Source organism: Hippopotamus amphibius, chromosome 15 (assembly GCF_030028045.1).
Source record: "Hippopotamus amphibius kiboko isolate mHipAmp2 chromosome 15, mHipAmp2.hap2, whole genome shotgun sequence".
Classification (NCBI taxonomy): domain Eukaryota; kingdom Metazoa; phylum Chordata; class Mammalia; order Artiodactyla; family Hippopotamidae; genus Hippopotamus; species Hippopotamus amphibius.
This window is the reverse complement of record NC_080200.1, coordinates 42959006-42980772: the sequence shown is the minus strand read 5'-3', so window position 1 is coordinate 42980772 and position 21767 is coordinate 42959006. Positions and strand designations below refer to the sequence as shown.

The 21767-nt window shown below is 43.7% G+C and overlaps 1 protein-coding gene across 1 annotated transcript in view; it reads right to left on the bottom strand.

Moving 5' to 3' along the window:
- The window catches only part of ADAMTS12 (ADAM metallopeptidase with thrombospondin type 1 motif 12), a 341068-nt gene that overhangs the window by 192882 nt on the left and 126419 nt on the right, over window positions 1–21767 (bottom strand). The window contains exon 3 of the mRNA XM_057710080.1: window positions 17354–17504. Within this exon, the coding sequence (XP_057566063.1) occupies window positions 17354–17504 (151 nt within the window). The remainder of the gene's footprint in view (window positions 1–17353; window positions 17505–21767) is intronic.

The following is a 21767-nucleotide window of genomic DNA, read 5'->3' as shown; positions in this document are numbered from 1 at the left end:
TGAGGTTAAAACATGTATAGCTTTTAAAATTCCTTACAACCACCCCATCCCCTGAGAGTGATTTTTATGAGTCCAATTTCCTGATAATGATTCATGACAACAAAGTATGCGTGCTTATGTCCAGGGTGCGTGAGGAGGTGGGACCCTGTCCCAGAGAACGAAAACCCCCAGAGGCCCAACAGGAAGGGTGCTGTTGCCAAAAGTGGGGGAAGAGGTCTGGGAGGGCACTTCCCTGGAAGAAAGAGCAACTGGGACATCTGGTGAGGGCTGGAGATGCCCCACAGCCCTGCTGGAGGAGGACCCGTGGGCCACCCTGATGGCGTCTGGAGCCCTCAGCACCCAGTTTCTAGACCAGTATCCGAATTCCTGCAGGGCACACCTTGCTGCAAGGTGCCTTGATGAACTGTACTAAAATCTCAGGTCTCTAGTAAGTTCTCTTGATTTTTCACTGACCTGAGACCTAATAAAAATTTTTTTTAATAACAATACATTTGAAGGAACCACTAATATGTGCTGAGCATTTGCTTTAATATGTTGTGCATGCTTAGCTCTTGTAATCCTTATAACAACCTTCTTGATGAAGAAACCCAGGCCCACTGAGGTTAAGTAATTTGCCTCAGGTCCTCTTTTTTTGTAAGGAATAAATCAGTGAACTCATGAAGAATGGCCCTAGCAGTCTCCATCAGTGGTTCTTAAAACTGTAGCCTGCATCAGAACTGTCCAGAGGGCCAGTTAAAACAGACACTGGGCCACAACCTCAGAGTTTCTGATTCAGTAAAGCTGGGGTGAACCCTGAGGATGTGAATTTCCAGCAAGCTCCCAGGTGCTGCTGACACTGCTGGTCCGGGGACCACTCTTTGAGAACTAATGGCCTTGTCAAGGAGTCAGCAAAATTTTTTACGAAAGGGCCAGTAAATAAATGCTTTAGGCTTTGAGGGTCAAGGGGCAAAATCAGTGATATTATAAGAGTACTCATGTAATCATTTTAAATGCAACCATTTAAAAATGTAAAATCTATTCTTAGCTTTCAGGCCAAATTTGATCTGTGGTCTAGACTCTAGACTAATTTCTGGTTTTGATCCCTCCATGCCCCACTCCACACCTGTTTTCTTCTTCGTAAGGTCCCCGCTGACTAATGTCCTCATCAGGAAAGTGTACCTTAGCTTCCCGTGGCTGAGAGGCCAGCTGGTGTCTAGTACAGGCCACACACAGTGGCAGTGATGGTGGTAGCAATGCCACTGAGGGCAGGAAGCCTGTTCTGGAGCTCACCCCAACCTCTGGCCCTCAGGGGCATCCTGGTCACTGTGGATTTGGAATGTTCCATGTTGATGTTTGGAAACTGATCATTTGTTTGGTTTTTCTAGGGCCAGATAACATGAGATGTTCTCTATTTAGTGTTGTTTTTTTGGAGAGCAGAGAATTTATCTTTTTTTTTTTTTTAAACAGTAAGGATGGATAATAAAGACACCCAAATTAATGTATTCTGCTTTTAAAGCATTTCACTCTTTGCATATTTTAGATAACCCCAAAGTGGAAGATCTGGTACTAAGGTTTTTCCATATGTATCAGGAGTTATCCATGTTCTGAATCTTTGTGTTCATGGGCTTCCAATTTTTCAAGCATCCACTTTTGTCCTTGGAGATTACAAACGGGGGGAAAAATCATTAGCCCACTGCAGAGAACCACCTCTCCATTCCCCCCTCCCCTCACTGGAAATTCACGAAATGGGTGGTGCGGAGAAGACATTCCAACAATGATGCTCAGCCCCTGACGGGTTTTCCAACGATAACCTTGAGGAGCCCTTCACTCCTACACGATCAGAGACATGTGCACAGTTCCTGAACTCATTCCAGTTAGAGAGAAGATGACTCACAACAGGTCTCTATGCTGAGATCGGCTGGGAAATAACAAAGTAAGCAGTACTGCTTTTCCTGGCATGCCTGGAGAGTTCTGCAAAACGGAGAAATCCAGCTTCAAAGGTCTCCAGCGAGGTCTCAACGGGCTGTCAGCATCTTCCCCACAAGTTCAGTCTGCATGCAGTTTGAATGTTTTCTCACTGTGAAAGCATCCTGTATCATGCTCCATGGCACGGGACTAAAAAGCTGATGCCACCACCAGCTGCCAATGCGTGCCCCTCGACTTCCCCAAAAAGAGTCAGATTAAGGGAATGATGAGGGGAAAACAGGAGAGTGTATTAACTACTGCATTCCAGTACCCACACTCTCTTGGCTGCTAGTCAGAATCCAGCGGCACTTGCTCTCCATGTTTTGCAGTCTTTTACAACTGGGCGCCCGATGTGGGAAGCAGAGTGATGTAATAAGAAGACCCCTGTAAGATCAGAGGAACTGGGCTCTCCAGGATGACGGGTGGTGACTCTCTGTCAAATGTTAGCCATTCCCCTTCCTTAAGGTTCACAATCCCTTATTCAAAACTTTCAGGGCCAGGTGTGTGCTGGAACTCAGGATTTTTGCAATTATAAAAGTAATTTGGAAAGTAGAAGGGTGGTTGCCAGGGGCTGGGGGTAGAGGAAATAGGGAGCTGTTGTTTAATGGGGACAGAGTTTCAGTTTTGCAAGATGAAAAGAGTTCTAGAAATTGATCGCACAATCATATAATGTACATAACTACTGAAATGCATGCTTAAAAATCACTAAGATGTTAGATTTAACGTTTTAAAAAACAACTTGGATCATATACTCTATATTACTGAACATCCCTAGCAGGGTCTAGGGTGGTACCCTGAAATCAAACATGTCGATATTTCTGTAGCAAAATGCACTAGTCTCACTAACTAGGATAAATGAAAATCATACAGCCTCATATCAATTCGGGTAACATTTTGCCACAAAGTAAGTTTGCCAAATAGTCACTAAAAGACTTTTAGTTTTCAGCAGTCTCTGGAATTCGGAATTGCAGCTCAGGAACTGTGAGTCTGTAGCTCCCACTGACTGCACCCTACTCCATCTCAGCACGAAATGTTCATTATCCACAGTTCACAGATGAGAAAACAGGAACAGGATGCAACAGGAATAGGAAAACAGCCACTGGCCAAAGGTCAGTCACCCTGTGGAAATGCAAACTTGCCTGGTTCCACTGCTGAGGTTTCACCCTGACCCCAGGCTAACACGGACACAGACACGGTCAACAAAAAACAGAATCCTAAAGAAATCCCTTGAAACTCAAAGAAAGATCTCAGAGAATCCATCCCAATACGGTGCTAGTGGAAGGTGTGTGAGATGCAGCCATTGCGGTTTTGACATTGGCCTCTCCGCTCAGAAGGCCACGACCCCACACTCCCGCTACCCAGACTCATGTCCCACCCAGAGCCAGGATCATAAGCTGGACAAACCACTGCTCCGTCCCTGGGGACTGTCCTCTGATCTTTTGTTTCTCAGGCCTGAAGTACAGAACATCTCCGATCAGTGAGCTTTTGGCTCCCCTTCTCCCCACTGCTCACCATCCACTCTCGATTGGGGCTGTTGCCCAGAAACAGAAGGGCACATTTTTCTTTTTTACAGCAAATTAAAAGTGTCTTTGATTCTCTCAATCTGGCACACCTCCTGTGTATTCTTAGGAGAAATGAGGCCAGAAGAGTGCTGAAACCTGCTAGAGCTAAGGAGAAAAAAAGCTCTGGCTCTCGTGGCCCACGTCTGAGGTCAGCCCTGTCCCTTGGTTAGGGATGCTTCATAACTGCAGATATTGTATCAACCAATCCCCGTAGCAGACCTGCGTTGACAGCTGCCCGTTTTCTGCACATCGATGTGGGCAGCACGGGAGTCCCTGCGGGGCAGTCTTTGCATCAGGGTGCTGAACCGGCTGAGGAAGCATCTCAGCGCTTGCTGACCCCACGGGGAGAAAGCACCAAAGGGCCAAGGCTGGGGGTTCCAGAGGAGCTGGCGAGAAGGGCTGGATATCTTTTGAGGGCAGAGTGGGGAGGAGGTGGCCTCGTGGATCACGACCCCCCTGGCCCTTGCTGTGCACCTTCGGCAGCTGCGACCCCCTCGGAGGTGTGGCTGCCATGCTGGGCGGCTGCTGGCAGGGTTGACACTGGCACTATTCTCTGCCCGACGTCTCAGCAAGGGAAGCCTTTTTTCTGAGGGGCTTGGACTCTCCCTTCTCCGTCAAATTCAACAAAGAACTTCTTCTGTTGACTGAGAGAATACACTGGGTTTCCAGCGTGGAATGTTTAACGAGAATGGAAAGAACATCCATGAAACCCTGAGTCATCACAGCTGAGCAAGCTGTCTTTGCCTCCTGGAGCCAGAAGTGTGTGATGGGCGTGTTTATACACACCTACCCACACCACATAAACACACGCACACACACACCACTCAGGCTGAATGTAGCTACAACATGAGGTCTGGAACTTGGAATAACAGGCCCCTTATATTTGGCATCACTTAAATATATGTGGAGACTTTTTGACTAAGCACCACATTTCAAGAGAAACGTGCACGTGTGTGTGCATGCGTGTGTGTGTGCATGCGTGTGTGTGTGTGTGTGTGTATTAGATCTCGGTTCCAGACTCAGTTTCTGGACCGCCCCTCCTTCCCTTTGATGCACTGCATCATGATGATGGACCAGGCATGTCCACTAACTCATGATCCTGAAGTTCTGCAGCCGCAGCTTAAGGCCCTTAAATGTTGGTCCTGGCTGGTTCTTCTGGGTCAGGGAAAGGGAGAAGGGAGGAAGCAGCAGCCTGTGCTTCTGTGTTAGGTGTGGCAGTGTGGGGTGAGCCAAGGTGTAAAGGGGCAGAAGGCCTGGAAGGACAGAGCATTTGGGAGCCAGGCCTTAGGGATACTGGAGAGATGGGTCAAGATCTTCACTCCTTAAAGATGCTCTACATCGCTAATTATTAGAGAAATGCAAATCAAAACTGCAATGAGGTACCACCTCACACCAGTCAGAATGGACACCGTTAAAAATTCTACAAATAGCAAATGTTGGAGAGGGTGTGGAGAAAAGGGAACCCTCCTACACTGTTGGTGGGAATGTAAATTGGTGCAGCCACTATGGAAAACAGTATGGAAGTTCCATAAAAAACTAAAAGTAGAGTTACCATGTGATCCAGGAATCCCACCCCTGGGTATATAACTGGAAAAAACTATAATTTAAAAAGATACATGCACCCCTATGTTCACAGCAGCACTAGTCACAACAGCCAAGACATGGAAACAACCTAAATGTCCATCGACAGATAAGTGGATAAAGAAGAGGTGGTACATATATATGATGGAATGTTACTCAGCCATCAAAAAGAATGAAATCATGCCATTTGCAGCAACATGGATGGAACTAGAGATTATCATACTAAGTGAAGTAGGTCAGACAAAGACAAATGACATATGATATCACTTATATGTGGAATCTAAAATATGACACAAATGAACTTATTTACAACACAGAAACTTGCAGACTTAGAGAACAGACTTACAGTTGCCAAGGGGGAGGGGGAGTAGGGATGGAGTGAGAGTTTGGGGGTAGCAGATACAAAATATTGTATAGAATGGATAAACAACAAGGTCCTACTCTATAGCACAGGGAACTATATGCAATATCTTGTGATAAACCATGATGGAAAAGAATATAAAAAAGAATGTATAGGGACTTCCTAGGTGGCGCAGTGGGTAAGAATCCACCTGCCCAATGCAGGGGACACGGGTTTGATCCCTGCCCCAGGAAGATACCACATCCGCGGAGCAACTAGGCCCGTGCACCACAACTATCGAGCCTGCACTCTAGAGCCCATGAGCCGCAACTATTGAGCCCATATGCTGCAACTACTGAAGCCCTCGTGCCTGGAACCCGTGCTCTGCAACAAGAGAGTCAACCGCAATGAGAAGCCCGTGCACCACAATGGAGGGTAGCCCCCGCTCACCGCAACTAGAGAAAGCCCATGTGCAGCAACAAAGACCCAACACAGCCAATTAAATAAATAAATAAATAAATTTATAAAAAAAAAAAGTATACATGTATAACTGATTCACTTTGCTGTACAGCAGAAATTAACACACTGTAAATCAACTATACTTCATTAAAATACATATATGGAAAAAAAAGATCTTCGCTGTTTAAGTATGAGACACCAGTGTGTACAAACCCTCGTGTCATGTTCAAGCACACTGGTATGAATGAGGAATGTCAATATCGCTTTGGTTCTAGATATTGCAGGATAGAGAGAAACATACTCAGAACATATGAGAGTTAAAGAATCTGCTAAGATCTTGCAGGCCCTTCATCTTACTGATGAGGAAACGGAGGCCAGGGTTTCTGTAACTTATCTGAGTTAGAGAACGGTGGAGGTGGCATAGAATATGGTTCTCCTGATTTGCAGTCTATTTCTCTCTAAATTCTACTATGAAAGGAGAAAAATATAAAACTCGTCTGCCTGTATTAGCAAAACTAAAAATAATGATTCATAATAACTGCTTTCCACCTCTGGCTAATTATACAGTAATCTCAAGCATACCATTCATATGTGTCAGATTCACTTTAATTTTTTGCAAGCAAAGCAGTTTTAAACCCAGGGTTAGCTACATGATTTGCAGCGTGTAGCACAAAGTGAAAACACAGGGCCCCGGCCAGGGGCAGGGACATCAGTCTTTCCTTCCCACAGCCCAGCACCCCAACCCACAGCAGATGGGCAACCCCCAAGGAACTACAAACACTACACCAGGATACGTCCAGCACCTGTTTGGGAGGCGGATGCGCAGTCCCCCTCCAAGCCACCTGCCGGATGCCGGCTTGCGATGGGGAGGACCACTGTGGCCTCACCTCAAGGCACTGAGGGATGCATATGCCATCCGGAACCTCCCGCGTGTGTGCCCAGGTTCACCCTGGGGGGCAGAGGGCAGCCATGCCACACAGTACCGCACCCCCGCCCCCAGCCCCGGTGCAGCCTAGTCACTGCCCAGGCAGGGTCGCAGTGGAAGCGGTGTCAGAGTGCAAAGCAGGAGACCAGGAGGGACTGGGCACAAAGGGGCCAGGAAGAAAGTGGCCAAGAACCCATCCTGGGAAGGCAGGGAGGTGGCAAGAGTCACCTGTAAGAGCAGAGGCTCCAGGCCCACAGCATACACACCATCATCCTATCAGACTTCGCTTACAAGGCAAAAATTCGAAGATAAAACCATCAAGAATTTCAAGATGGCAGACCCCTTCTGAGAATGGCCCCGTGAGACTGCGCTAGTCACCATGAAGCCAGCCCTGGCTGAACTTTACTGTTGTGTGTGCAAGCTTCTGTTGCTCAGACAGTGTAACTAACTGCTCAAGCCTGAAAGAACTAGAAGATCACTGGTGCAGGTAGGCTCACAAACAGACACTGTGTTAACCTGCTAGGGCCACCATAGCAAAGGACCACAGGCTGAGTACCTAAAACCACAGACAGGTATTTCCTCACAGTTCTGGAGGCTTGAAATCCAAGAGCAAGGTATTGTCGGGGTTGGTTTCTTCTAAGGCCTCTCTCTTTGGCTTGCAGGCGGCTGTCTTCTCCCTGTGTCTTCACATGGTCTCCCCTCTGTGTCTATGTCCAAATTTCCTCTTGCTTTTCCTCATACTGGATCAGGGCCCACCTTAATGATCTTACTTTAATTACCTCTTTAAAGATCCTATCTCCAAATACACTCACATTCTGAGGTACCAAGAATTAGAACTTCAACACATGAGTTTGGGGAGACACAATCAATCGATAGCAGATACCATTCCTCAAATGCTGGGCAGTCTGTAGAAGTGATTTCAGGGAAAACGGCTCCCTAAGAATCTATACCCAGGCTATGGCTTCTTTCAGGGAGGCCTTCTCTAACCCTTCTGATCACGTCAAGTTCCTTTTCTAGACACTCTTACAGCCACAATGCTCGTACAGGCTGATTTTAAATTTTTAGAATTCCCCTCCCGCTAGATTAAAAGTTCATGAGGACAGGGTCCAACTTGGAATGTTCAGAGCTTTGTCCCTCAGTATTTGGTCCACAGGAAGCACCAAATTAAAATTTTCTGAAGGAAGGAAGGTCAATCAATGACTCACAAACCAACGGAAACTAAACTCTAGAACTTGCTGATCTTTGGCTTATTGGCCCAGGAAACAGCCTGGGCCTTCGGAGGAGAGGCTTTAGAACCTAAAGTGTATTGATAATTTCTGAAATATTTAATTTCAAATCCAACAAGTAAACTTCCTTCCTCATAAAGAAACAAGTTTGTGGTTATTTAATGAGACTTCCAGCTGCTGCACAGAAGTGGGACTGTGTGGGGGTGGGAATGTTTGTTTTCCCAAACATAGGCACTAATCAAGCTGTGGGACAAACACACAGTTAACGTTAATTGCTTCCAAAAGAACACATTTGCCACGCCTTGGTGACTCAGAGCACTCCTGGGATGCGGAGACCCCAAGCCCAGGTAAGTGGGTGTCCTGCTCACACCCACAGGATCCTGCCGCAAATACACATCATGCACTCACTCAACGGACATTTATCAAACAATTATTATGCATCAGACACTGGCCTCAGGATTCAAGTGTCCCTGATACTTGGGATGCAAAAATGCGTCTAGTGGTGAAAGCAGAATACAAGCTCAACAGAACAATCAAGAATGAAGCTATAATTCATTTGTTTATTTACTCATTCATTCAACATTTACTGGGCGCTACTATGACAGGCTCTGTCCAAGGCAGTGAGGATACAGTAAGGTTCAAAAGCGAGGAAGTGTTTGCTCTTGTACAGCTCACATTCTTGTTGGGGAGAGATGGATCATAAACCAATAAATGAATAAAGAGATAAAATAACATCAGAGGATAAGTGCTATGAAAATAAATAGAGCAGGAGAAATGGTTTACAAAGTGACAAAGAGAAAGCTATCTTACTTAATGGTTAAGGAAGGCTTCTTCTATTGGGTGATTTTGAGCAGAGATATGAATAGCTTGAGAGAATGAGCCATGAAAAAATGTTGGGGAGGAGTATTCCAGGCAGAGGGAACAGTGAGTGCAAAGGCCCTGGGGTGAGTCCACATCCAGGAATGCCTAGGAGGCAGGGAAGGAGGGGGAGAGTGGCAGGAAGGAAGGTAGAAGGCAACCAGGGGCCACATCGAGATGCAGGGTGAACTCAGGAAAGGGGCACGTCGGTCCTACACAGAGGGGAGGGGGACCTCACCAGGCGGTAGCATTTGAAACAAGACCGAAAGGATGCCAGCAATTTGCCTAGTGGATCATCTGAGAATTTGTCTTTCCAGTCCCTGCAGGAAGCTGAAAACCGTATGTACTCTAGGTTCAGAGACCAGCACTCCATGTGCTAGTGTGGCTGCATATGACTGACCTGGTCCTCTCAGACACACTCATCTTCCAAGGCTTCTGTTCTTCTTTACCTCTCCTGAGAGGGCACACCTGCTCCTCCCAGTTGATGCCTCTACATTCCTGCCTGGATGGCTATTATGTTCACCGTCACATCCCCAGTTCTAGAATAGTGCCTGGCACAAGGTAGGAGCTTGTCAAGTAAATAAATGTCACTCACTTTTTCTTATCTATCTATCTATCTATCTATCTATCTATCTATCTATCTATCTATCTACCTACCTACCTACCTACCTACCTACCTCTATCCATCTATCCATCTATCCATCCACCCATCCTCTTCTTTTTTCCAAAATAAGAATTCAAAGTAGCTGTTTTCAGCTACAACTTCAGGCCACACCTTTGTCTTACATATTCCACTTCAACAGCGAGGTATCAGAGTATCCACCAAATTCCTTCAGGAAGGTATGGGTATTCCCATGGGTTAAACTGGCTCCACAGAGGTAAAATGTAAGTATCCAATAAGCTGCCAAATGCAACACAGATGGTCAGTAAGTTCAAAGCTTAAAAATTCAACATTTTTGAGTTCCTACCCTGGCCAGGAACTCTGCCAGATCTTGGGGACACACCTGCGAACGAGCAGACGTGATTCTTAGCCTTGCTGATCCTATCGCCTGGAGGAGGACACTGACAGATGTCCATTATATGATAAAGTCCGTGGCAGGGGAAGTAGCTGGTGATAAAAGTCACAGGAGAGGCACCTAATGCAAATGGAGAGGCAGATTAGGAGGTTTTCTAAAGGAAGCCATGTGTGAGTCCCAGAGATAAATAGAAGTGACTCAGTAAAGCACTGCAGAGAAGATGTTTCAGAAGAAGGACCCTAAGTGAAAGGGCTGGAGGCAATGAAAAGCAAAGCTTCTTTGAGGAATAAACACTACTTCAGGGTGGCAAGGCTACATCTGGAGCGATAAGAGATGAAACTGAAGAAACAGGCAAAGGTCACACAGAGAAGATGATCCTAAAACTTACTAAAGAGCTGGGTCTTTATTCTGAGGGTGCACGGAAAAACTTTCAGCATGGGAGAGAGATGAGCTGATTTCTGTATTAGAAATATTTCTCGGACTTCTAATGGGTGAGATCAAGGGCAGGGAGAACTTGCAATAATTCAAGTGAGAGGTTATGATGTTGAAGGCGGATCTATTTAGAAAACTATTTTGGTGGCATAAATGACAAGACTTGGTAATGTGGGTTGATTGAAGACATGAATACAAGAAGAAAACCCAGGAGTTTGCCACGCAGAGCTTTGAAGCTTGAGACCAAATCGTTCATTTTTTTAGGGGCAGTATCACTGTCCTGAAAGGGCCACTGATGGCGCCAATGGTGAGCAGAGCAGAATGGGATGGAGCCGTGAGACAGCTCTCCATCTCTGCAGGCAGCAGGAGGAAGCCAGAGGTTGGTCAGAACAGGATAAACCTCTTCCCAGGCCCACCCAAGGCACATGGAAGCACAAGGGTGACCAAGGGCAAAGTTGGGAGCCACCACCTGTCAAGATACCTGTGCCTTTCCCTACAGAGCTGTGGGAAGTGGCGTTTAATAGCTAACAACTCACATAACATTTCTTCAAAATTAAAACCTCCTGCCCTATAAGAGAATCATCTTTTAGTTGAAACTGATTCTTTGCTCAAGTTGCTCCAAATCCCCTTCCCAGTCTCGCATGCACTCCCCAGTGTTCTCTGCCTTTCCAGATTCTACCCAAACTTCGGCACAGTCCAGGCCACTCTGACAACATATGCTCAGCACGGAGTATCCTGGAGGAGGGAAAATAAGCAGATGCCATGTCTCCTAGGGAAGCTGTTTCCTGTTTGGGGAGTGGGAACGTATGTACCTGAAATATATCAAAAAAAATATTGTCAAGTGCTGAGACAATGCAAAGAAAGGAAGTACCATGGTGAGGTCTGGCTAATAAAGGCTTTTGACTGAATAAATGAGTATCTCATTGCCACAGAGCAACTGCGCTGAGGTGTTGGTGCTCTGAGTTCCTACAGCCTTGGTCTTGGATTGTACTAAGCAAACAAAACTAACTGGGGTACCATTTCATCTTCCCATACATTCACACATGAAGTATTTCCCCAAATTCTCTCCAACCGTTTTCTCAATCCTCTCACTGGTAAAAGCAGGAAGCACTTTGCCAATCCGCCTACCAGTCCTGAAAGCAGGTCATCAAAAATACCAAGCCACTTCCCTAAAAGAAAAAATTAAAGGTCCTGAACAACTATTAAAATGTTAACTACCTCATATCAAAGAAAAGCATGGATCACTGTAGAGCAGCTATAATCACAAGGAAATCAGGTAATCAAGAAATTCAAGGTAAATCTCAGGCAGGTTGTACCAAGAAAGTTTGTTGATAGCCAAGGAAAACTAACAGTGCATTTCAGACTCAACGTGGAGTATGGTGATCGCTTAGATCTTCAACTCACTCAATTTCCATTAAATCAGAACAAAACTATAAACAACGCCCCGCCCCCACAAGATATCAGATTAGTGATCTGACATGCTAATTCTAATGAGCGATTATTAATGTTAATGTTGTTATAATATTTAACATTTATGCAGGTCACTTAAAAAGCAACTCAAAAATTTCCAAATGACTTAGGTAAGAAATCCACCCAGTGAATAGACCTAGAGACTGTCATACAGAGCGAAGTAATCCAGAAAGAGAAAAACAAATACCGTATGCTAACTCATATAAATGGAATCTAAAAAAATGGTACTGATGAACCCAGTGATAGGGCAAGAACAAAGATGCAGATGTAGAGAACAGACTTGAGGACATGGGGTTGCAGGGGGTGAAGGGGAAGCTGGGACGAAGTGAGAGAGTAGCATTGACATATATACACTATCAAAAGTAAAATAGGTAGCTAGTGGGAAGTTGCTGCATAACATAGGGAGATAAACTTGATGATGGGTGATGCTTTAGAGGGCCAGGACAGGGAGGGTTGGAGGGAGTCGTGGGAGGGAGGGGATATATGTATAAATACAGCTGATTCACTTTGGTGTACCTCAAAAACTGGCACAACAGTGTTGTATATTCCAACAAAGAACCTGAAAGAAAGGAAGGAAGGAAAGAAGGAAGGAAGGAAGGAAGGAAGGAAGGAAGAGAAAGAAAGAAAGAAAGAAAGAAAAAGAAAGAAAGAAAGAGAGAAAGAAAGAAAGAAAGAAAGAAAGAAAGAAAGAAAGAAAGGAAGAAAGGAAGAAAGAAAGAAAGAAAAAGAAAAAGAAAGAAAGAAAGAAGGAAGGAAAGAAAGAAAAAAAAAAAAAGAAAGAAATGTTTTGGAAAAAAAAAAAAGAAATCTACCCAGGACTTCAATATGGTAGACTGATATCCTGAAAAACTCTCCCAGTATTAAGCCCAAAATAGAGCTTACAGCATTAAAAAAGGGGGTAAATCCTTAGAGGTCAAAAATCAAAAAAAGAAAAAGAAAATCGGTAGAAATTCAGAGAGAAAAGTAAAAGATATTGTGTGATGACCTTTTCATGTGTCAGTTCGGCTCAGCTACAGTCCCAGTTATTCAACTAAACACTAATCTGGGTGTGGTTGTGAAGGCATTTTGTAGATGTAATTAAAGTCCATAATTGGTTGACTTTAAGATTATTCTTGAAAATCTAGTAGGCCTAATTTAATCAGTCAAAAGACCTTAAAAGCGAAGCTGAGACTTGCCAGATGAAGAAATTCTGGTCGTGGACAGCTGCTTCAGCCTCTGCCTGAGAGGTGCAGCCTGCCCTTCCTGGCGGCCTGTCCACTGATTCCGGATTTGCCTAGCCAGCCCCCACTATCGTGTAAACCCATTTCTTGCAATAAATCTCTTATATACTTCCTACTGGTTCTGCTTCTCTGGCTAGCCCCTGACGGGTGCACGGAGCTCGCTGCTGATCTGGGACAGCTGCTGCTCCCTACTTCTGCCCTGGAGAAAAGAGGCAAGTTTAGGACCCACATAGGTGAAAAGTCAGATCAGGATGGTGAAAAAGTGAATCAGAAAACAAAGAACCAAGTATGCAAACCTAAACTTGGCTCTCTGGGCTTCAACTCTGTGTATAGGGTGGAAAACTACTCAGGGAGAATCTACAGCCACAAGCCACAGATTTGGGGCCCAACTTCATGATGGAATATGTGTAACTTCAACATTAAGCATAGAGAAATACCACTTCATATTCACCAGACTGGCCAAATTTATAAATGAGAATATCAAGTATTAGAATACGGAACAATAGGAACTATTACATTCACTGCTCTTGAACAACTTTGGAAAGCAATTTTGCACCATCTGGTAAAGTCATAGATATATAGAGTCATAGATATATAGATATATATATATATATTATGAGATATTGATTTCATTCCACTACTAGGTATATACCCTGGAAAACCCTATGAATCTGTGTTCTAAAAAACATGCACAAAATGGTCTGTGCAACATAATATATACTAGCCCCAAACTGGAAGCTGTTCATATCCACTCACAGGAGACAAGTCCAAGTGGAAGAGTCACATAACAGAGTGTCTACTATAGAGAAAATGAATGAATTACAGCTGCGTGTCCTGGCACAAACGCAACGTGGTGTAACAAAAAGCCTAAGACATACATTAAGACTTCATTTCCTTTCATGGTCTCACCACATATTTCAAAGATAAAATCTGGTCCAGATCCCTGCTTTCCCACATCCTGTATCCAGGCTGCCAGTTCTTCAGACCAAGATCTATATATCCTGTTCACAACTGTATCCACAGAACCTAGGAGAGCACCAGACATAAAGAAGATACCCAACAGACACTTGTTGAAAGAATGAATAAATTTTGAACGCAGAAACGCATGCCAGACCCTGTGTTTCTGGCTTAACGTCCTGACACGAAATCCCAAACCCTGACTTCACCTGCCTGGACCCCTTTCTGCCATAGATGACCCTGAAGCTGTTGTCATCTGATCTATCCGATTCCTCTTCCCCAGCTTCCAAAAATCATGGTTCCCCCAGACACTTCCAGTGTGCTATGTTCCCACCAAAAACCCTAAGAGGAGAGAGCTTGTCAATGTCAATAAAACGAGGTTTTGAAACGTGCTATAGATTTAATTCCTGCAAGCTGTATTTTCCCATCATTTAACATGGATTCCAGAAAGTTGGAGAAAACAAGAACTTTGACAGGGCTCGGCAAATACAAGGTTCAGAACAGCAAACAAAACCGGCTAAGAAATTTTAGCTCAGATTGACCAAAACGATAACAAAATAGCATCAAAGTTTTGGGGAAAAAAGGAGTTAATTACATTAGGCCATATTGAAAAGGGACTTGTGAAATTCCTGAGTACCTTTCTATTTAGGAAATAAACATAAGTGAAGGGACACATTTTAGGGGAAACTGATACACTTTCTCTCCTGAAATACTAGAGTACTTTTCAAGTACATCTTTTTTTCAATACCAAGGGTGTTCTTGCTTTGAACGTTACAAAGAAAGAATGTTTTACACAAGGAAAGGCGATCTTTCTTGATAGAATCACAGTAATTTGGTCTGGCAGCGCCGACTTCCCTAAACATGAGGTGTATCTTAACGTGGGCTGATGATATGCCTAGTGTCAGTGACCTCCATTGCCTCTGCAGGGTAACATGGTACAAGAACACTGCAATTACCTGGTTCAGCGAGACTGAGCACATTTCAATATACCAAGATTTTAAAATTCCAAATGTCAAGTATACTTTAAGAATAATCACCAGCACATTAGTTTATTCTGCAATCTCTAGCTGTCATTTAAGTACTGAATCACGACTACTGTCTTAGGGAGGGAGACTGTCACAAAGAACTGACACTTCCTCAACATCTAGAAATTGCACATTTCTTTTTTATTTCTGTCAGTGTTGTGTGGACTGGATGCCAACACACTCTGAATTCATCTGTGTGGCTACAAGTTATTCTTCATTTCAACGAGTTACTGAATTTCTACTTTGCACCTACACTATGGTACATACTGTTTGGGGAGGGCATTCCTGCTCTAATGGGGCTTTCCAGGTAGTTGATGAAACAAGATTTATATTCATGGAAGACTTAAGGAATAAACATGAGAGAGTATAAAGCCTGAGGAATATAGAACCTTGACTTAAGAGCTTGGTTATATTCTGAATGCCAACTGCCTTGATGCTTTTGAAAATTTACACCCTCCTCTGAGCTACAATTGCTTCTTTGGTGAGAGAAAGAGGTTGCATTAGGCACTCTCAAAGGTCCTTCCAAAAAAGCTGTTCACTTCTGACATTCTGGGTTTTAAACAAGCATAAGAGAGCATCTTTTAGAAGATGTTTGTGGAGAAATTCACAGTGCAAAGATTGTTCCAAGGTGGGATTAATCACAGAAGGTTTCATAGTAGTGGTAGGTCTTGAGGCTGGCCTAGAAGCACAATGATGAAATGGTATGGCAAACACTATAACCGTGGTATTTGTGTGTGACCTACTGGGGGCGTGACATTTGTAAACCTCATTCTTTTCCTATTCACCTCTTCTGCCTTTATGACTACATGCGTACCATTCTCAACTCATTATTACTTAACTCTGCCTCAACAGGGAAGTTATAAAGGAGAGAAGGGGTTCACGTGGGTGGATGAGGAATAGCCTAACTCATTTCACAGAGCCACCATGCCTATAGGAGCAACAACCCAGTCAAGTCCACTCACTGCCCGAGTAACGCTTTCATATTGATGACCTGGTGATTGAAAAACTATAGCATAAAGTCTCATCCATCATCCAAGATTAATAGGAATTGAGTAATTATTCAGATGATTGGATTGGTGACAGAGTCCTAAAAATTCACACTGAGACTAAATTATCTGGATTGATACCTCAATCAATCAAACCAACCAGGTGATGTGTCTCTTGGTGCTTTCTGGAAGGAAATTCAGATAGTGAGTTATCTAATTTCGATCAGCGTTCCAATAGCTTACTAAAGTTAAGGAATTTAAGCAGCCATCCATTTTGGTACACAGAAAATAGAGACTCACAAATTTCTTACTGCTTACATACCCTGCTAAGATTACAGAAGAAAGTGCCAGGAAAGTTACCATCTAACTTAGGGTCTGCATGATGTCTGTAGGGAAATTATTCATCCCCCTGTCCTTTCTTTCTCCTACTTGCAAAGCTCAAGTTCTGTGTCCTCTGAAACCCTTATCAGAATCACCTTCCCTGATTCCTTCCTCATCTATTTTCCCTTTGAGGTCCATGGTTTCTAAATCCTTAAGACACATAAATAATATCATGGATTCCTTTTGTTAACTGTCTCCCTAGTCCACTATTTTCTTTTCCTCTGAAGAAAGGAGAAACTAAATAATTTTAAAAGTCCCAATTTCCAGTGGTCCTTTATGCATAACGATTATCTCCTACACATTAAAGAGAATATGCACGTTGCAAGGAAATAACTTGGGTCGGTTTACCTCTGGAAACTACCTGAAACTCTTTAGTACAAGGCAGAGGAGCAGTTCAAATTATTCCCAAGGCATGGGGGCAGGGAACACACTTTACAGTGGACTACAAAGAAAACGCAGCCCAAAGAACCTTAGCTGAATCCCTCATCTGATACGGTGTTGGTATTTTCTCAGTTTCTCTTCACACATCATCATCAGCATCACCAAATATATCAATCTGCCTTCCATATGCAGATATGACAAGCTGTCTAGTAACACCCCATGCTAATGTATTGTAACACTGCTGATACTGAAAAGCACTGTCTATAATTTAAACTATCTTCCTCTAAAAGACTCAAAAGAGGCTTAAAAAAAATTCACCCTTATGAATACCATATAAATATCATCCACTAACATGGCAAGGGTGTAGGAGATACCTTTTTCCTTTCCCGTTCAGAATAGTGACTCGAGTACAGAGAAGTGAAATGTACAAGGGAACATATTTTCTGGCCACAGAATGGGGAGGAGATAACAGATTTGAATAAGCACAGGTCTCATTGTAAAAAAAAAAAAAAAAAAAGAAAAAAAAGAAACAAAACAGTAATAGAACAAAACAAACTCCTCCATCCAGTGAGGAGTTGAAGTCACAATACCCTCTAAGCCACAGGTTGGCTCCTTCATCTCTGCGACACCCGGCCTCTGCCTCCTGTACACGATGTGTGGGTGGTATTCTCCCTCAGCCAGCTGATGATTTTTGACAGGCTCGATGAAAAAGTCTCCATGTGGCAGATGGAAAAATCCAGTCTGTGAATACACGCAATACAAAGGTTTTATTTGAATCAATTCTTTACCGAGGCAAAGAAAATTAGTAAAGTGAAAATTATATAGCTTAAGATGATTCCTGAAACCCGGAAGACCAGTGCTTTCATTGTCTGCTATTTGATCTCACAGAAGAGCAACACATAAATGATGTCATGAAATGTCTTCACAGTCATAGTTACTAATTTGTTTTGGGGTCAGGATCTCTTTGAGATGCTAATGAAAAAAGTGTAGATATACACACATATCCAAAAGGTAGCATACAATTTTTCAGGTTCGTGGATTCCCTTTGCCCTTCAAACCCAGGGCTGGATGTCTATGAATCTTAAATTAGGAACCAGTGCTTCCTGGTTCCCTGTTATGGAACTGGTACTTATAATCCATATTTCATTGACAACTTTGGGAACATTCACCTGAATGTGAGTAGCCCAGCTACATGCTCACATAGCAGCCTGACTTGAAGCGTTTGATGCCATTCTGCTCTCAGAGAAACAAAGAAATATAATACTAAGTTCCTGATCTGAGACTCAGTTTCCAGGCATCTAAAGAGGGCACTCTCATTTCACAGATGCAGGAATCAGCCACAAGTTGGAGAGTACCGGGCAATGGGCACTTCTTTGTGGAGGTCAGGTCTAGAAGTGGTATAGCCTACAATTGCTTTCTCTTTGGGAAAATTTTTTAGTGCCCATTTAAGATGTTTAGAAACTGCTTTGCCAATGATCTCCTAGGACGCACTTAACTCTCAGGATCTGAATTCTATATTGATGAAAAAGAGGACTTGCCCTTGACACCCTGCTTACAGTTTCACATTGAGGTAACCAAGAGGTTACCAGACTCTGGAATTAACCTGGGTTCACATCCCAGCTCCTCCACTTTTTAGTTCTGTGATTCGGGATAAATGATTTGCTCAGTTTAAGCTTTCTCAACTGAAAAATGGGGATAATCAAGGGATGCTGTGAAGATTAAATGAGTTAATATATGTGAAGCTCCTAGAAAAGGACATGGCCCACAGTCTTATCTGTTATTAGACTCTCTTCAGATCTCAGATTATATGTCTTTTCATTGTCTTAGGGTCTCCAGAGTCAACATAACAGTTCAATGAATATTAAGTTTGCAAAAATAGTTTGAGGTTAGGAAAACAGTGAATGGGTCCCAAAGTTCAAGGTCCCTCACCACAGCTCAGCAAGCTGGGGCTGCTCTGTTCCACAGACAAGTCTGAAGATGGGCCAAGCAGCCCCCACAGTCAAGAGGCAAAAGGGGCTCCGTGAAGGGAGATGCTCTCTGTTGAACAGCCTTTGCCTTGGGGGTCTTCCAAAATGTTCGCTTCGCTGTACCAGTAATACAACCAGATCTAAACATAAACCTCACAACTGGCTTCCTATTTTGATTACTGACCTTAAAGTATCTTTGATAACAGGGAGAAAAGAAAAAAGGAACACTTTACTGAAAGTCATACGAATAGCTCTGTGACCTAGAATAGGTCACCGAATCTGTAACGTGTAGATAATGCCTATCACCTCATATGGCTGTTAGGAAAAGCAAATGAGCTGAAGCTTATCAAAGTGCCATGCAAACTGCTTTACAAATGCAGGGTGACAATATTTTAACTACCAACTCTAATAGCTGACATCTGACTTCAAAGTTGCTGACATTTCTTAGGAGACATGACATTTTTTTCTCAGCATCTTCCTTTGAGAAAAAACCTCTGGGACAGGAAGCACTGACAAGGTCCAGACTACAATAAAATAGCTGGAAACAGACTCATGCAGGGCTGAGATTTGGTTCTACATCTACTCTGAGACAAAGACCAGGGACACAAAGAGATAGTGGTCCTGTTGCTAACGAAGCTCATTTGTTCCATGAAAACAAAATAGAAGGCAAGGACTCCTCGGGGATGGCTGGTGTGAGGTCCCTTTGTGCAACTGCCATCAACCTAATGCTAAAGTCCTTGAAGAAAAAAATAACATCAACAAGAAGGCTATATTGGTATTTGCCCAGCCTCAAATTTTGGACCCAAGTAGGGCAGGAGAAACAGATGGCACTCCAGTTGAGGACATAATAACTAGTTTACAGCAACATAAATGAGGATGCCGGAAAGCCAAACAAGCATTTTCTTAAAGGCCTCCTTCTATTTCCATTCTTGCACAAGGCCAGCTTTGCCAGCATATACCTGGAAATCACCTGTACAGTCTAAATATTTCTCAGAAGCTGGATGGAGACCTAGGAGAGCCGGGTGACTAACCAGCTGGAGGGGAAGCAGGACATCTGCTCACACGGAAGTGGGGCTGCTGGCCCCAGGATCCTGTGTGTGTTGCAGAGAAGGACATGAACAGGAGAGGGGATGAAGAGACATCGCTGGTTCGGGGAGAGTGACGTGGGGAGATTTCTCAGCTGGGCTCTGTACCTCCCCTCTCCCCCAACATATAAACACAGTGCTTTGTATACCCAGTACCCTCGTGGCCACAGATCATTGGTCTCTCCTCATCTAACCAGAGCTGGGTCACGCTCTGGTTAAAGCACACACTGGTTTGCTTTCCAACGGAAGGAAGGGCTGGCTCCTTGCTTTCCCTGAAGCTAACTGCCCAAGAAAACCACCTTCTTCCACAGCCAGCTCTGGATTTGAACAGAAGAAGGTGCTCTTCATTCTAATCTTCTCAACAAACTGCTCACCTCTTATATTTTTGAAGGAGACTGAGAATGGACTTGAGCAAAAAGTATCCAATTCACTGCAGTTTAGACAGATTTCCAGAAGAACCAGGGTGGGATAAGCCCCAGGCAGAAGCTCATAGAAGACAAGTTTGCCCCTTTACCTCCATCATTTCCTCTTCCTCCTCCCAGTATCCAGTATCCCAGAACACTGCTAACTGTCCTTTGGAAATAAACTCACCTCCTCGTTTTAACTAAACATAAATATCTGTGAATGCTTCCTGAGGCTCTCTTCTAAGCACTGTTTTAAATAAACTGTATTTTGAAGCATTATATACATACAGAAAGATATACAAGTTATAACTGTGAAGTCCCATAAATCTTTCATGGAGGGAACATCTAAATGCAGAAAAAGAACATTCCCAGCAGTTAAGAAACTTCCTGTTTCCCTTCCCAGTCAATAACATCCCCAAGGGTCACCTTATTCTTATTTCTAACACTAATACATTTGTTTTAAACCTATCCTTAATCCTTTACAGGAAGCATTACTTGATACAAAATAATAATAATAGTAATGTCTACTAGTTCATTTCAAGGGTTAGGGACTGGCCAGTGGAAGAAATTTAAGGCAGGGGGATTTCTCAAGGCCCATTAAGTCCGACTTTTCATATTCATACTGCTTCCTGCTTATCAGGCAAGCCCAGCCCCAGCCAGTGGGGATGAGACAATGGGCTGAGCTACCCTGGTGTGAGTCATTTGGCATTGAACCTCTACCACTCTCTGCTAAGGAAGGGCAGAGGAAGGACCTTCAGAGTCGTTAGGACCATTTTTCCTAGTCTCCCATTGAGAATAGTTGCCTACAACCTCTCCTTCTTCTCCTCAACTCCCATCAAAGTGTTAGTCATCTGGATGTTATGCTTCAGTTAATGCAATGATTTGAGGTCCAATGGGAAACTGGCTGTGTCTCACAAGAATGTGTGAATAGAATGTTCTAGAATCACAAAGCCCAGAGACCTTGAAAAGTCACCTAACCTATGCTGTCATGCCTTCAGATTTTACCGCAGGTGAAAACAGCAGACCAAAGAATAAAAGCAATGTTATTATAAAAGACACAGGAGGAAATTATCAAATCAGTTCCAACACTCAGGGCCCTGTGTTGCACAACTCAAGGCGGGGGGTTGCTATTCACATAGAAGACCTGTGAGTGACGCCCCCCCCCGGAGTTGTGCAATGGAACAGTGCCACCAAAACTCATCAACCTGTCCTGGAATGAAATTTCTTTTCATTTGAAAATTTCAGAAGTTACCAGACCAGTTTGTTTCTTCCCATGCTGATGAAGACGATGTGATTAACAAATTCAGAATAGAAGAAAACTGGTTTGGGATAAAGAGGTACCCAAGATATTCAACTATAGTGCATGGATCACTGGGAAAGATACCATCTGTTCCCCACTATATACGCAGGAAAGAAGATAAAATCAGACCCCTCAGATCACACTTATTGATTATCGATCTGCATCTATCACATGGCCAGCCCAGTGCTAAGAGCTCTAAGAGGGGCAGCGACCGCTGCCCATGAGGTTTACAACCCAGCCAGGAAGAC